The sequence below is a fragment of the Rhinolophus sinicus genome, chromosome 16 (assembly GCF_057876585.1).
Source record: "Rhinolophus sinicus isolate RSI-liver-muscle chromosome 16, RSI-T2T, whole genome shotgun sequence".
Lineage (NCBI taxonomy): Eukaryota > Metazoa > Chordata > Mammalia > Chiroptera > Rhinolophidae > Rhinolophus > Rhinolophus sinicus.
The window spans coordinates 47211136-47227636 of NC_142516.1; the positions used below are offsets into that span (position 1 = coordinate 47211136).

The window sequence follows — 16501 nt, forward strand, 5'->3', positions numbered from 1 at the left end:
CAAAAAGCAGCTTTTTAGGGGATGGGGGTACGGAGAGGAAGGAGGAGTGACAATTGATGGGTGTGATGGCTAATTTTTTGTGTCAGCTTGACTGGATCATGGGGCACCCAGATATACTTATACACACACACACACACACACACACACACACACACACACACCTTGCAATCCAACTCACAGTCTTGAGGACTTTAGAATATCAATAACCAAACTTGGAAGAAGCAGACCATCGAGTTCTCCAAATGTATAGAAAAACATCCTTTGCCAATAAGGCTTAAACGAGAGTTGAAATGAAGAGTAGGAAGAAAAGGAAGAGTCTGTCTGGAGAATTGTTAGGAAGAAGAAAATAAGGGGAAAGGAAAGCAGGACAGCAGGAACAACCAATGTGTTTCCCAATTTACCCATCCCTAGACTTTAATCAAGCAGAATCCCTTTGACCTGGGCAGAAAGAAGTGCATTAGATAAACAAGAATAATGGCAGAAAGGCATGGGAGTGGTCTCCTGGCCCCCAGTCCTCATGAGAATGCTTGAAACAGACCACCTTTCAGGCTGCCCTTGCATTTGCCTGCGGCACATACCTAACTAAGCCGGTAGAGCAGCATGGTCAGGTAGAGGGAGGCTCTGAGAGTCATCTGAGCCACTTTTGGTATCTTGTGGCATAAACAAGATCCGAATAGCTGCAAGTCTGCAGAGGGGATTCAGCTCTCAGCTGTAGAGCTGAACATCAGATCTGGGACTGAATGGGAGTCACAGAAGGTTTCTGTCGGGCCAACAATATCTACAAGAGTGGAAATGAGGCTGAGTCATCCCAAATATGCCATGAGGGCTCCAACCAAGCCCAGAGAGAAATAGAAAAAGATTGAGAGTTAGCAATGTCCAGCAAGGAAAAGAGCAACCAGGTAGACTAGGGATATCATCCTGGAGACAAGAGCAGGCAAAAATCACACACACACACACACACACACACACACACACACACACACACACCCTATTCTTCCCTTCTGGCAGCAAGATGTTAAGTCGTACCCCTCTCTCCATTTACCTGGATGCCTCTTAGGGAGTGTTGCAGTTACTATTGCTGCATGTTACTATTACCAATCCATAGCAGTGTAAAACAATAGCCACTTCCAGATTCTTTGGGTCAGGAATTTGGAAAGGGTACATCAAAGACAGCATCTCTTTGCTCCTCAATGTTGAGAGCCTCATCTAGGAAGAAGGGAAAGCCGGGGTGACTCGAGGGCTGGGGCCGGAACCTGTCACGTGGTTCCGTGACTGGTAGCTGACACAGCTGTCTGCGGGACCTCGGTGGTGGCTGCTGACCGGAATACCTACACAGGTTCTCTCCACCTGCCTGTCTGGGCTTCCTCATGGCATGGTAACTGGGTTTTGAGAATAAGGATGGCACAAAGAGAACCAGGAGCAAGCCATATTGCTTTTTATCACCTGACTCAGAAGTCACATAGCATCACTTCCACCATAGTCATAGTTTGCCAGATTCTAGGGGAGGTAACACAGATACTGCCTCTCTGTCAAAATCACACTGTAAGAGCATGTGGGGTGGCAGTAGATGTTGCACCCATTTGGGGACAATAACAATCTGCCACAGGGAGAAAAGTAGGGTGTGCTGGGGTTCCCCAGGCCACTCCTAGGTTCAGTGACTTGCTAGGAGGACTCAAAAGACTCAACATATATTTGTACTCATGGTTATGATTTATTACAGCAAATGGATACACAGCAAAATCAGCAAAGGGAAAAAAGGCACATGGGCTGAAGTTCAGAAGAAACCAGGTGCAAACTTCCAAGAGTCCTCCCGCAGGGAGTCACACAGGACGCACACAATGCCCTCAGTAATGAGTTGTGAAATGTTCTCTACTGGAGATGCTCATTAGAAACATGGTGGTCAGGTTTTTCGGGGGGGGGGGGGGGGGCAGTCATACAGGCACCCACTGCCTTCAACATACCAAAATTCTAGACTTCCAGAAGAAAAGCAGGCGTTCAGCATAAACCATATTGTTTGCACAGTTTGGGCACAATGAACGATTCTTACTAGGGAATCTTATCCTGAAAGGCAAGTTTCCAGATGCCCACCCCGGGCCAACCTTGCAAGCAGGCTTTTTAACAGACAGCAGCCTCAATTCTGCTGTATTAGCTCTACCCTGCAAACAGGAGGGGAAAGGATCTCTGAGAAAGTGAGTTCTTTCAAGAGAGATTAACACTTCTTATCAGAACTATTTAATTTATGGAATCGGACTACGCTTTAAATGGATAGAAAAGTTAGCGTTTTCCCTCTGGTGGTGGGCTCAGAAAGAAGGCCAGTTACCAGACACATTTCTTCTGCATGTGTGAGTTGTAGACTATTGCTATAGTTTCAACACTCTGACATAATAATTAAATGTTTGTTCAACATCAGTTGAGTGGAGGTGGGAAGAAGTGTTTAGAAATCATGTATAGAAAAATATTTTTGAATTACCACATATTACTGTTGCTTTTGCTGTCCATTATTCTGGTGTTACACACGGCCTGAGTTCTGACAAAGTTAACTTAAGATAGGACAATCTCTGCAAACTTTTTCTGAGCCCTTCAGGTAGATGAGGGTAAGTGAAAGGATCTGTCTGAGGTGTGGAATGGGTGGGCCTCAGCACTCAATGGCTTATGCAGAGCCACACCAGAGAGACATTTCACAGGAAGAACTTAGAGGACTTACCTGGCTAACTGGGATAAAGAACCAAAGATGTTCCATAGCTTCAAACCTGGATGGCTAGGAGAGTTCTCACACCACGAAAAAAAATAAAAAAGACACAGAGATCGGGGAGAACTTGTTTTAGGAGGAAATGATGAGTCACATTTTAGACATTTTCCATTAGCGATAACATCGGTACAAAATGCTTGTTTAGAAGGTGGTGCTGGAAAAATGGCGGCGTGAGGCGAGCCTCTGTAAAGCTCCCCTGGAATTTACAACGAATCGAACAACAAAAACTCCACAAAGGACTCTCTGCACAGCAGACAGGTAAGACGAAGAGGACCACCATCAACAGGGACAATTTGTGGCAACCAAAACTCAAAAAGGGGGAGAGTAAAGGCCTGAACCGGAATATGGGAATGGAGAAAGTAAGCGTGCTGAAGAAAATGGAATACTCTAAATATCAAACTTTCTTTTACATAAACTTAAGGGTAACCACTCAAAATAAATCCAGAACTGAAATATGTACTGAAATAAAAGAAGAAACAGAGGGAAACATCATAGAATACCACCACACAGAAATAATAGACAACAACAAAAAGGCAAAGAAACAATGGAGACACAGCCTTACCAGAAAACTAAAGATAGAATGACAGGAAATCCTCACATATCAATAATCACCCTAAATGTAAATGGACTGAACTCACCAACAAAAAGGCACAGAGTAGCAGATTGGATCAAAAAACTAAACCCAACCATATGCTGTCTCCAAGAGACACATCTCAGCTACAAGGACAAGCATAGACTCAAAGTGAAAGGGTGGAAATTGACACTCCAAGCAAATGGTACCCAGAGAAAATCAGGTGTAGCCATAATGATATCAGATGAAACAGACTTCAGGGTGAAAAAGAGAACAAGAGACAAAAATGGACATTTCATAATGGTGAAGGGGACTATACAACAAGAAGGCATAACAGTCATCAATATTTATGCCCCCAATCAGGGAGCACCGAAATACACCAAGCAACTACTAACAGAACTAAAGGGAGAAATTGACCAAAACACAATTATACTAGGGGACTTAAATACATCATTGACAGCTACGGATAGATCATCCAAACAGAAAATAAATAACGAAATAGCAGCCCTAAATGACACATTAGATGAACGGTGGCCAAGACATGGAAACAACCAAAATGTCCTTCGATAGATGAATGGATAAAGAAGTTGTGGTATATATACACAATGGAATACTATTCGGCGGTAAGAAAAGATGATATAGGAACATTTGTAACAACATGGATGGATCTTGAGAGTGTAATGCTGAGCGAAATAAGTCAGACAGAAAAAGCAGAGAACCATGTGATTTCACTGATATGTGGTATATAAACCAAAAACAACAAAAGAACAAGACAAACAAATGAGAAACAGAAACTCATAGACACAGACAATAGTTTAGTGGTTGCCAGAGGGTAAGGGGGGTGGGGGGTGGGGGGTGGGAAATGAGGGTAAGGGGGATCGAATATATGGTGATGGAAGGAGAACTGACTCTGGGTGGTGAACACACAGTAGGATTTATAGATGATGTAATACAGAATTGTACACCTGAAATCTATGTAATTTTACTAACAATTGTCACCCCAATAAATTTAAAAAATAAATTTAAAAAAGAAAAAAGAAAAAAGAAGGTGGTGCTATGGGACAGATGACCTGGAGAGAGCTCAGTGTGCTAAGCACAGCACTAATCATTGGCTGGGAAAAATAGCTACAAAGAACATTATTGGAGCCATGAATTATATTTGAATATGGACTGCGGATTATGTAGTTATATTGCTTCAATTTTCCTGAGGTTGAAAACTTTACCATGGCTATACATGAGTCCTCGTTCTTAGGAAATATATATTGAACTATTTAGAGGTCAAGGGGTACAATGTCTCCTACTCTCAAAAGGTAAACAATTGGTGACTCAGGGTAAAGATTATGTGGGAGCTCCTTGTGCTATTCTTGCAACTTTCCTGTAAGTTTGAAATTAGATAAAAACATGTTCCCCCCAAAAAATGATGGCTGGGGAGCCATGGGAATGGATGAATTCTCTGAGATTGTGTATAACGAGAGAAGTAGGGTTCTGGGGCCGAAATCCTGGGGACACATATGGCTGGATCCATAAAGAAACAATAAAGGGCAAAGAAGGAAAGATACTCAGAGAGTGGTGCATGTCATAGATTCTGAAGGGAGAGGGAGGTCAAAGAATGCTTGGTAGCCAACAGATACTCACTTCCAGAGAAGCACCATAGAGGGCAAGACCTGACCAAACACAACCAACAGTAAGAATCAATCTCTCTTCATCATTGAATGTGCTGTCTCAAGGAAGGGTTGAAAAAGTCAAATGAAACATCCTGATAGAAGATGGAAAAATAAAGTGTCAGGTAAAGGAGCATTGAGGGCAACAGGCTCTGCCGAAGCAGGAGCCCTAAAGATGCAGCAAGAGAATCATTACAGGGCGGGATCGTCTTTAAGAGCTTTCTTTTTCCTTTTCTTCTCTTTTTTCTTCTTTAACTTATCATAGAAAGGTAAGTTAGGATGTTACAGGAGGGTCCTCTTGGTGAACAGGGCCCCCAACTGATCTTCCTTCATTAGGAAGGACAAACAGAATCAGGTTTTACCACTTACAGCAGTAAAATCTATCCGTGTGTCTTTAAGTGATGGTGTCCTACTCTTAGATCCCCAACCCCTCCTCTCCATCCCCATCAGCTCTTGGGTGTTATATTCTTACTCTAAGCACCATTATCTCCCGAAACATTTTACAGAATAAAAATGACACTGGTATTTTTTAGTCAACCATAGACCCAATCCTCACCCAGTTTTTCCCAATCTTCCAAGAGACTGTTCCGTCATTATTCTTATTTGGTTTCATCCCTTTTCTTTAGGACCTTTTATTGTTATTTTTGATAGTTTTCTGTTTCAAGGTCGTTTTCAGTTTTAGGCCTGCCTTCTGGAACATCGGTAACTCTGCCTAATTTAATGTTTTAAGATAACCTGACAGCATCATTCAATTCCTTCATCCAGACCATCTATAAAACTACATAATGGGTTATGTTTCCTGGCCAAATCAGTCACTGTGAACTAACCTTGTGTCCACCATTACAGAGAGCTATTAGCCACCTGGCATTCATACAGCAAAGACCATTCTACCCTAGTTTGCCTCTAGAAGTATGCTCATTTGCGGTACTTCATTTACTCTTAAAAAGGTATTTTAGGCAGCAAGCTTATTAATGTGAATGTCACATTGGATGGAATGAAAGTCAACATAAAAGTGGATTGCTGTGATATTTTGTTTCATTATTTTCAGTACACATCATGCATAAAAGTCTTCAGCACTTATATGCACTTGACTGAAGACCTGTCTTCCCTTAATAAGGTTGTCTTCTAAGCACACATGCAGAGTGATGTGGGAGGAAAAGAACAATTCCCCTACAGCCAAATCTACTGTATCAACCCTGGGGACGGCAGGAGATAGGCATCTCAGACAGATCCCTTCATTCATTTCCTTCACTATTTAAAAATGATTTCATTTTTATTGGATATTTTTTCTCCTGATGATTGCATTACAAACATATGAGTAATTGGCATAGATAGCTATAATAAATATATAACTAATTAGATGTAATTCTGTTACAAATTTAAGAAACATTTACTATCCCTTTTTAGTTGATACTATTTTACAAAGGAAGAGTGCTTATAACAAGTACAGGTATGCAACTAAAGAAAAATAGTCATGGGAAGTGCAAGGAAGTTTAGGTTATGGGTATAAATGAAACATTTGTATCGTTAATGAGTCCAGTCAACATGGTAAGGTTTCATCACAAAGAAAAATGGGTGGATTTACATGAACAAACATTTCACAAAATAAACTGATTTAATACCACACAAACTTGAGTAATGGCCAGCATCAAAAACGTTAAACCTTAGCTATTGACTAATTTTTTCTTTTTAATGCACAAATTTTGATTGGTCCTATAATTTTAATCATATAAAAACAAATATTATTTTTCTTATTCTTCAGTGTATATTATATGAGCATACTTGCTACTGTTTTATATTTGGAATGGTGTGGTTAGGTATAAATTTGAGGCTTAGGTTTCTCAATTAAAAAAAATTGTTTGTTGTTTTTATCCATTACAAAAGTCAAATATGTTTATTGTAGAAATTAAAGATAATCAAAAAGAATGAAATCTCCTATAATCCCAAATTCCCTGAAGTAGAACTGAGCTGTATGACTTAATCCAGAAACAAAAAGATCATGGTTACTTAACTTCAGAAGGCAATATAAGATGAAAGCATAATTTCAGAAAAAAGAGGGTTCTTACTACAAAAAGGATACAATACTAAAAAATGCTTAGGAATCTGAGTTTTCTAAGAATAGAGACCCACAATTTCTCAGTTGGTGATACACAAGATGAGAAGTTATAATATTTATTCCCTAATTTTCAAGTAGACTAAAATTAAATGTCTGCCACAGTCCTTCCAAAAAGATCACTTGGTCACAAATAAGTGACTTAGGATGGGGCATGATAAATGAAAGAGAATCAAATAGTAGAATTTGGGAGTCAGAGGACTCACGAATATCCTTCTGTTTATATCAGTGAACGGGAGAGAGAGAGAGAGAGACTGAACTGAGATTTTACGTAATTGGTTCACATGAATGGAAGGCTGGAAACTCAGGCAGGATTTCTATATTACAGGTGTTGAGGCAGAATTTCTTTTTCTCCAAGAAACCTCAAGCTTTTCCTCTTAAGGCTACCATCCACTGATTGGACAATGTCCACTCACATTATTGAGGGTAATCAATAAGGCAAATCCTATTGCACCCAATTAAGTGGGGAATTGTGGAAGCCTGCGTAACTATATAAGCAACTGCCAGTAGATCCTGAGGTTGCAGCTGAGCCTAGAAAATACGGTCCCTCAGTGCTGGCAGAATGCCATGAAATTCAGAAGGAGAATTGTTTGCCTCTCAGCTACAGAATCATACCTGTTTGCACATGCACAAGGTCAGCACATATAAGTACAGCACACACTGAGATCTTTCAGGTATGAAGTAGGCCACCATCTCCCCCTGAACTCAGGTAATAGGAGGTTATTTCCATGGTTAACTAGCAGCAGCATTTGGGAATACACTGACATTCAAAAGGTACTAGGCACGCCCACAGGACCCCCCTTCTCCAATTTCACCCGATACCACTACCTCATTTGCAGAAGAATCTAAAACTCATTTATTTCAGTTAGTAAGAGAAATGGGACATTTTGCTTAAAATAGGGTACAGAGGTTCAAAAGTACTTCACAGAAAAAATAATGAGTATTATATGCTTTAGTTTTTTGTAATAACACTTATTCGTGTATTGGTAATACTTTCAAGAGTGTTAACAATAACAGGATCACATAACATGACCATGAAATACAATAACATAGTCAAAAAGAGCCAAGGAGACAGGACAAAAGGAGGGAGGAAACATGGGTAATCTTTACCAAATGCCAATGAGAAGTATACTCTAAAAGGATACTTCTTTAATAAGTTTTTCAATCCAAAAAGCAAACATAATCCAACTTGGATTATATAATGCCAATGCAATTATAACATGTATAGTTGTTTGTTTTTAGTGGAAAAAGGAGCCCATGAAGGCAGGAAGTCATCATGCAGCCCTGAGTCCAGCAAGTCCACGGAAGGGGCTGGAGCTGCTCAGGTGGCAGGGTTCTGAGGGATTCAAGGCCACAGCTAATTTCTAATAGTACAGAAATATCAGTATTTTAACAACGCTATAGTAATACCAGTAACATAAAGGCCCGGTGGTAGGACAGGCCGATCCTGCTGTTACGGGGAATATTTCTTTTTTTTTTTTTTTTTTTTAATTTTATTTCTTAAACAGATGCAGCCTCTTTTCTTCCCTACTGTGACATACTGCATGGACCTCATGTGGTCAATTTGGAATGCATGCCAACTTTAAGACACAATTCTCTATTAAAAACTTCCTCAGCTTTCTATCCCTAAATGAACTAGGGTATACAACACTTTTTTATTTAAAGGTAACTCATATGCCTGCAAAGATAGGTCAATAGGCAGCTCTATTTAGGAAGACAAAATGGTGCTTCACACTTGATGCTGACCAACCAGATGTACCCGAATAGCAGCTGTATGGCTGGAAGGAGCCATTAACCTCCAAAGTGCTCCCCAAAGTTCAGTGAGGTCTTGGTCATCTGACTCAGTCTTTGGCCCCACCCTTCTTTCCTGCTGTCTTGTAGGCCCACATTTAGAAGCTAGCCAACACTTGGTGTTCCCATTTTCTCACTTTCTCAAGTCAATGGCTTTGATTCCATTGTAGAAACTCATCCGATGGCCACATCCTGGGCTCTGTCATTCCCCACAATTGCTCTACCTCTGAAGTCCCCATGAACTCCAGCACATCCCCTTTACTCATCACCTCCGATTCTTCTAGCTCTCTCATTCCTTCACTACTACTGTGCTTGTTTCTCTTCTTTTCATTTCAACATTTTCATTTCCTTCACCCTTCAACTTCCGGAGTTTGCTAGTCCCTGCATGAACTAATTCTTTTCCTTACTCATCTTGAGTGTGTTCAGTGGACTCTCCACCATTATTCTTGGCTTACTTGTCCCCTGTCCTAAAGACTGCAAATAGCCAGCCTTGGACAAGTCCTCTAATCTACCTTCAACTTTTCCTCTATTTTGGTTCTTTTAGAGAAAGATGGGGAAGCTTTTAAAAGCTTTCACTGAAATTGAGATGAGCCATAATACACATCCAGTGTAGGAGGTGGCGTTCTGAAGAAGTAGCATGCAATTACCTTTCATTTCTCTCCTTGGAAATGATTTCACATCTTCCTAATACCCTACATTTCCTTATTTATGTCTAGAGCTATGGTGTGATAACTTGTACTCCCTTTAATCATCCTATAATGCTGTCCCACTTTATGCAAATATGAATCAAGCAAATATAAGAGACCATAATACAAAAATTAATAAAGTCTCAATGCACAAAATTTGAAATAATATGAATCCAAATATTTTAAGATTTCATCCTGAATTCTTTAATTGCAAAGATGGTGGACTGAGTGAATGGTGAACTATTTATACTAAGGCCATGTGGTGAAGTATCTAGCAAGTAAAAAAATATTCTGCTTCATTTGTTAGTATGTTATGAAGTATATACACTTGTTTATGTGCATGATAACTTCAGCACTATTCTGCTGTTATTTAGCTATCCACTTATAATTTAAGATAATTTTGTATCCTATAACAGTGTTATGCAAGCATTCATTAAATGGGGGTGCTAGAAAAAATTGCCAGGAACATGTCTCAAAATCAATTACATTGGTATGGAAGTTAGAAGTGAATGAACAAAACTCTAAATGAAGCCAAACAACTGCTGCCATGGCATGCTGTGCTGTTAATGTGGAAACAAGCAATGGAGAAATAGTAGAAACAATGCTGAAAAAATTAAAATGATAAATACACAACACAATGACTAAAGATTTATGCACTCTGAGGACACATCCCACATTCTACACATTTCTTGTGTAGGGGGACATTAGTTCTTCAGATTTTTGTGAGGTTTTAATTATGTATCTTCAACTCCCTCTTGTTTAGAGATGGAGCCAAATTCCATTTATATAAGGAAATGGGCCTGAATTCATTTTTAAATAATAATTTGTTTCCTTGTGGTTTTTCTGATTATAAATGATCATGCTAAAAAATGTAACGATGAAGAAAATCACCTACAATTTCACAATTCAACGACCAACATTACTAGCATTTTGACTGTTTCTTTAGTGTTTTTCTCTACATTTTTATATAGTTTAGATAAAATGTGCATTCAATTTTATATCTTAATGTTTTTCTTAGCCTTCAATGAAGATTTATTAAGACACTATCTATGGACGCTACAAAGGTTGCGTAAATCTCATCATATTATTTAATTAGTACTATTTCTAACAGAAAACATTAGGTACTTTCCAAGTTTTACCATTATAAATAATCCAGTGATGAGTATCTCTGGATATAAATTTTTTTCCTAGTTTAAATTATTTTTCTTTGGGGAAATTTCTTAGAAGAATTATTAGATCGAATAGTATCTTGATACATACTGCCAAATTCCCTTCCAGAAAAATTAAAGCAAATACCAATTTGCCTGGCAACAGGTAAAAGAATACATCTTGAAGGGGGTTGCAGGGCTGAGTGAAAAAGACAAAGGGATTAAGAAATACAAATTGGTAGCTACAAAATAGTCACAGGGATGTCAATACACCACAGGGAATATAGTCAATAATGCTGCAATAACTTTGCATGATGCCAGGTGGGTACTAGACTTATTGGGGGGTCACACATAAATTATATAAATGTCTAACCACTATGCTGTCCACCTGAAACTAATATAATGTTGAATGTCAAGTGTAATTAAAAATTAAAAATAATATATATAAAAGAAGAACTCATCTCACTCCATCTTCACCCCACTGAGTATTAAATTTATAAATTTAATTTATAATTAATTTAGTTTTCCAGTCCTCTAAAATGGTAGTTATCCCTTTTATTTGAGATTTCTGTCCCAGTTATCTCTCGGATGTATACCACAAAAAATAATGGCTACAAACAACAATTTATTATCTTCTTCTTGGAATCGCTCATGGGTTGCAGTCAGATGGCAGCTAGAGTTGGAGTCCAGGCTCAACTAGGCTGGATGTCCAAGATGGCTTCCTCACTCATAAGTCAAGTGCAGCAGTGTTTCTCTTCATGGCCTCTCGCTTTAGCACAATCACCTGGATTTCTTACATAGTGGTTCAGAGTTCCAAGAGTTGGAAGCAGTCTTGTTAAAAGCTAGGTCTAGATCTGGCACAAGGTCACTTTTGCCATAGTCTATTGATCAAATCGAGGACCTGACAGCCCAGATTCAAAAGGTGGAGAAACATTCAAATCTTGCTGGGAAAGTGGCCTATGCAAACAGGAAGGTCTGCCATCTTTGGAGATAAACTACCGTATCTTCTCTATTGATCTTTATTGATCTAGACTTTTTTCCTCATGAAAGTATTTTAAATGTTTGTTGCTACAGTAATTTGTATACTTTTTTTTATAGTTTACTTGCCAGTTAGTGCCGATATGAAGGAAAGATACTCTTTAACATGCTTGTTTTATATTTAACTACCTTACTTATTCATCCTAATTCCTACTCAGTTTAACACCTTGGTTCTCCTATGAAGATAATCATACTATCTGAAAATAAAGATATTTTCTTCTCTTGTTCAATAATCAAATCTCTTATCTATTGCACTGGTTAAGTCTTCCAGAATAAGACTAATAGGACACAGACTTGTTTTGTTTCTGTTGTTTAATTTTTTAAGTAAAAGTATATTAAAGTTGTCAAATGGTCATATTTTATGAACACACACATTTCCCAGAGCTAAATTAAGCCACTTACTTGTACATGTCAATACAATACAAATGAATAGAAAGGTAGATTCTTATTTCAGATCAACTGAATTCAGGGATGAGGATAATAAAACAAGGTGAGGGAGAAAGTAACTAATATATTTCAGACACTGCAATATTTTCTCCCTGAAGTCTATAAACAGCCAAAAATAAATCATAACTATAAACCATTACATTGACTCCCACAAAGAGCTACTATCGCTAAATAAATATAAAACATCATAAATTTCAGCAATTTGTCCTTTCTTCCCAAACTTGACTCTTTAGTAGATAGAAGGAACCATTTTAAGTATGTAAACAAGTATTAGAATATGGCTTTTCAGCCCTCTGATACTCACAAGTGGCCGATAATCATATGGTGGAGTGTAGTTCTCGGCATATGTGGTCAATGCATATCTAAGGAGGATGGATAAGTTGATGATTGAGAAAAGGAATGACTCCAAGAAAGATATTTTACAATTTTAGCAGTATATATTTTACATGAAATGAAAACATTTTATGAAGGAGTGGCCCAAATAAATATTTTAAAGCGCACAACTGCCCAGGCCTTGTTCATAGTGCTAAGTACCACCGGCAGCGTGCCCTTCCCTCATTACTTCCGATTCAGCATCATCTCCTGCTCTCCTGTGCTAACGATGTGCTACCAACCCCAAGTTCCTGAGCTCAGTCCCTTCCAGACGTTTGCAGTTCTCTTTACCACCCACTTTCTGCCTCTCAAACCTTTTGGATCCTATGCCCCACGTCCTCTCCTGGATGACAACTGAAAAGATCACAGAAAACAACCAGGAAGACTGAGATAACAAGAGCTTCCCCAACCTCCATCCCATGAAACACACAGAAATGCAGGAGGAAATACATCCTCCCTTCCCCAAGTGTACAGGCACAGCCAAGCGCAAAAGGGAAACCCTGAGAGGCTAGAAAAGTATACTCATTAGAATGGGAAGCCATAAGCTCATGTCCCAAGCATAGGGACAGAAGACATGCTCTTGAGTGGGTTCACAGAAGGCAAAGAGGAAACTCCTACTACTCACAACCAGGAATCTGTAAAGATTGAATCTCCACATGAAAGAGAACAAAAAGAAGAGGACAAACCTCCAGTAACCAGTCCAGGAAAACTTGCAAGGAAGTTTCTCTCTGTTTGGAACTCAGAGTGGGGGAAAAATTATTCTCCTATGAAAAATTAAAGACCTACTTCTGTTCCTGGCAATATTATGGGACTAGATGGTCAAAGAAACTATCCTCAGAATTGCACACCTGAAAATATTAGATTCAAGGAAATTTAAACATTTTAATGATGGCTGAGCTTGTGGGAGTGTAAAAGAATTCAACAAGTAAAAGAATTCCAAAACAACAAGAAAGTCCATCTCAGAATGGTTATTGGGTACAATCGCTAATATTTACCTGGTGGTGACCAACAATTCCTGACAAACTTTCAAGGTGTGGTTTCCAAAGTAACAGCATTAGCATCACCTGGGAACTTGTTAGAAGTTCAAATACAGTCATATGCCTCGTCATGGAGTTTCAGTAAAGATGGACCAAATATGCGACAGTGTCCCAAAAGATTATAACGGAGCTGAAAAATTCCTATCATCTAGTGGTGTAGCAGTTGTCATAACATTGTAGCACAATGCATTACTCACATGCTTATGGGGAAGCTGATGGAAACAAACCTACTGCACTGCTGGCTGTATAAAAGTAGAGCACATACAATTACACACAGTGCATAGTACTTGATAAGGATAATAAATGACTACGTTACTGGTTTGTGTATAAGTCCATACACAATACTATTTATCACTCTTTCTACCAAAAAAAAAAAGTTTGCTGTATAACAGTATGCTGTGTTAATGCTGAAACAGACTCATTTATCTCACGTTTACGATGTCTCTTGATTGCATCATTTTCTCTTGTGCTTCATTTAACCTCATGTGGTTTTGTACAGTAGACGGCTTGCACTCTAGGTTGATAGCCTAGGAGCAATAGGCTATATATACCATGCAGCCTAGGGGTGTAATAGGCTATGCCATCCAGGTTTGTATAAGTGCACTCCACCATGTTCAAAGAACAATGAAATCACCTAATGATGCGTTTGTCAGAGTGTATCCCTGTCATTAAACAGCACATGACTGTACTTGGGACCCACCCCAGACCTCCTGAATTAGAAACTCCAAGGGTGGGGCCCAGCAATCTGTGTTTTAAGAAGCCCTCTAGGTGATTTTGATACACACTAAAGATTGAGTACTGGCAATTAAAAAAAAAAAATTAGAAGTATAACTTTCAAACCAGCAAATAGGATTTTGTTGTTGTTGTTGTTGTTGTTGTTGTTGTTGTTGTTTTACAATGACCAATCTAATAGAAAGCAGGAAAGGAGAATAAAAAGGAGAGTAAAATCATTTCTGCTCACTAGACAAATTAAAATCATAAAAATAAAACTAAATATCTTTGCAATTGCAAGGAAAGTAAAGGGGTTAAACCCAGCAGAGAAAGTATTTTTTTCAGACTTAAATTGAACATCAAATTTTATTATGTAGTCCAACTCTGTGCTTTTATACCTAAAATAAAATTATTTTCAAACGAAAGTAGAAAGTAGAAGAATATAAAAATATATATCCCACAAATATTAACCAAAAGCAAGTTAGTGTTTTTATATCATATGTAATTGACTTCGAGTCAAAAATTATTAGTTATAAAGATTTACTAATCATTACTACCGGTTCAAGGAATAAGTCACCAGGAAGATATAAAAACCCTAAACCAATAAACCTAACAACACATAGAATTTTAAGGCAAAAAATGACAGAATTGTAAAGATAAAATGACAATTCCACTTTCATAGAGGAAAATTGTAAAACATTCCCAGATCCTTTGGTTCCTTAAATCCAAAATGCTACATACATCCTCCGAAACAATACAGAGCAACAGCAAAGCAAATGAAATCACACAATTAGCCCATGCATAGAGATTAATAGAGGCTAATGAAGACTACAAACTTCGGTTTACATGTAGTTTGGAGAACAAACAGTAGAGCCAGATCTGAAGCCCAGGCTGGAACAAAACTGTGTGGGGATCACATGGCAGAGAGGAGAGAGTGGCAAGTCCCTAGTGGAGATGGAACACAGGGGACATGGGCCCAGAAAGAGACCATCCTTCCCTGATGGGGAAAAACTGACAACCAGTCTGAGACTAGAGTTGAACACTGGCTTTCCAAGAAACAGGCTTGGAAGTTAAGCAAGACAATGGCAGTCTTCGTAAGGCACTGCCTTTAGGGAAGTGGAGATGGGGGCAACTAAAACATAAAGAAAAATATAGAAATCAAGCCCAGAATTTAAGGGTCCTAGAACCACTACTTGTCTAAAAGGTGTCATTAATGAAATAAAGTCCACTTCACTGTTCTAACTGAAGAGGGCACTCTTGAACTAATATACTGAGGAAACTCTCCAAACTTCGCATTCCCCCTCCATAGAATTACCTCTTTGCTGCTCGTCCAGGACAATTCAACATACTTAAAATGTACAGAAAATATTACTTCTGATTACTATGAGAAGGAAACAGTAAATAAGAACCAAAACTAAGCTGATGAAAATCCTCCCCAGAAGCATTCCTAAACAGTCAGAGAAGACCTCTACCAGCATTTCTATTTAATGATGTATTGGAGATTCTAGCAAATGCAGTAAAACAAGAAAAAGAAGCATAGGGATAATAATTGGAATGGAAGGAACAAAATTTTCATCTTCCAAAGATAAGACTGTCTACATTAAAATATCCAAACGGGGTCAAATATATGGTGATAGAAGGAGAACTGACTCTGGGTGGTGAACACACAATGTGAAATATAGATGATGTATTACAGAATTGTACACCTGAAATTCTATGTAACTTTACTAACAATTGTCACCCCAATAAACTAATTAGAAAACAAAATCCAAAAGAATCTTGGAATCATAACAACAGGCAAGTTTCAAGAAGGTTGTTGGATACAAGATCAACATACAAAAATAGTATAGCCATATACCAGCAACAAGAAATTAGAAAGCATAATTAAAGTGTGCAAATTCCATTTATAATTGCAACAAAATCTCTAAGGCTCTTACATGAATACATCTAATAGAAGATTTATAAGACATTTATGGAGAAAATTATAACATTTGTTGAAGGACATAAAATAACTCCTTTGTTTATAGAAGTACAACTCAATATATGCTATATATGCTTTATATGTATATATAAATACTATACATATAATTTCTAAAAAGTTTACAGTCTCACATTGTGTGTGTGTACATATATATATATATATATAATATATATATATATATATCTTGATTAAGTTA

The 16501-nt window shown here is 38.2% G+C and overlaps 1 protein-coding gene across 7 annotated transcripts in view; it reads right to left on the reverse strand.

Moving 5' to 3' along the window:
- Positions 1-16501, reverse strand: part of CFAP95 (cilia and flagella associated protein 95) — a 138096-nt gene that overhangs the window by 65833 nt on the left and 55762 nt on the right. For all 7 annotated transcript variants that reach the window (XR_016019425.1, XR_016019426.1, XR_016019424.1 and 4 more), the window contains exon 5: positions 12509-12566. Coding sequence is in view for 3 of the 7 variants with exons in the window: in XM_074330543.2 (XP_074186644.2) it covers positions 12509-12566 (58 nt within the window). In the remaining 4 variants the exon portion in view is untranslated. The remainder of the gene's footprint in view (positions 1-12508; positions 12567-16501) is intronic.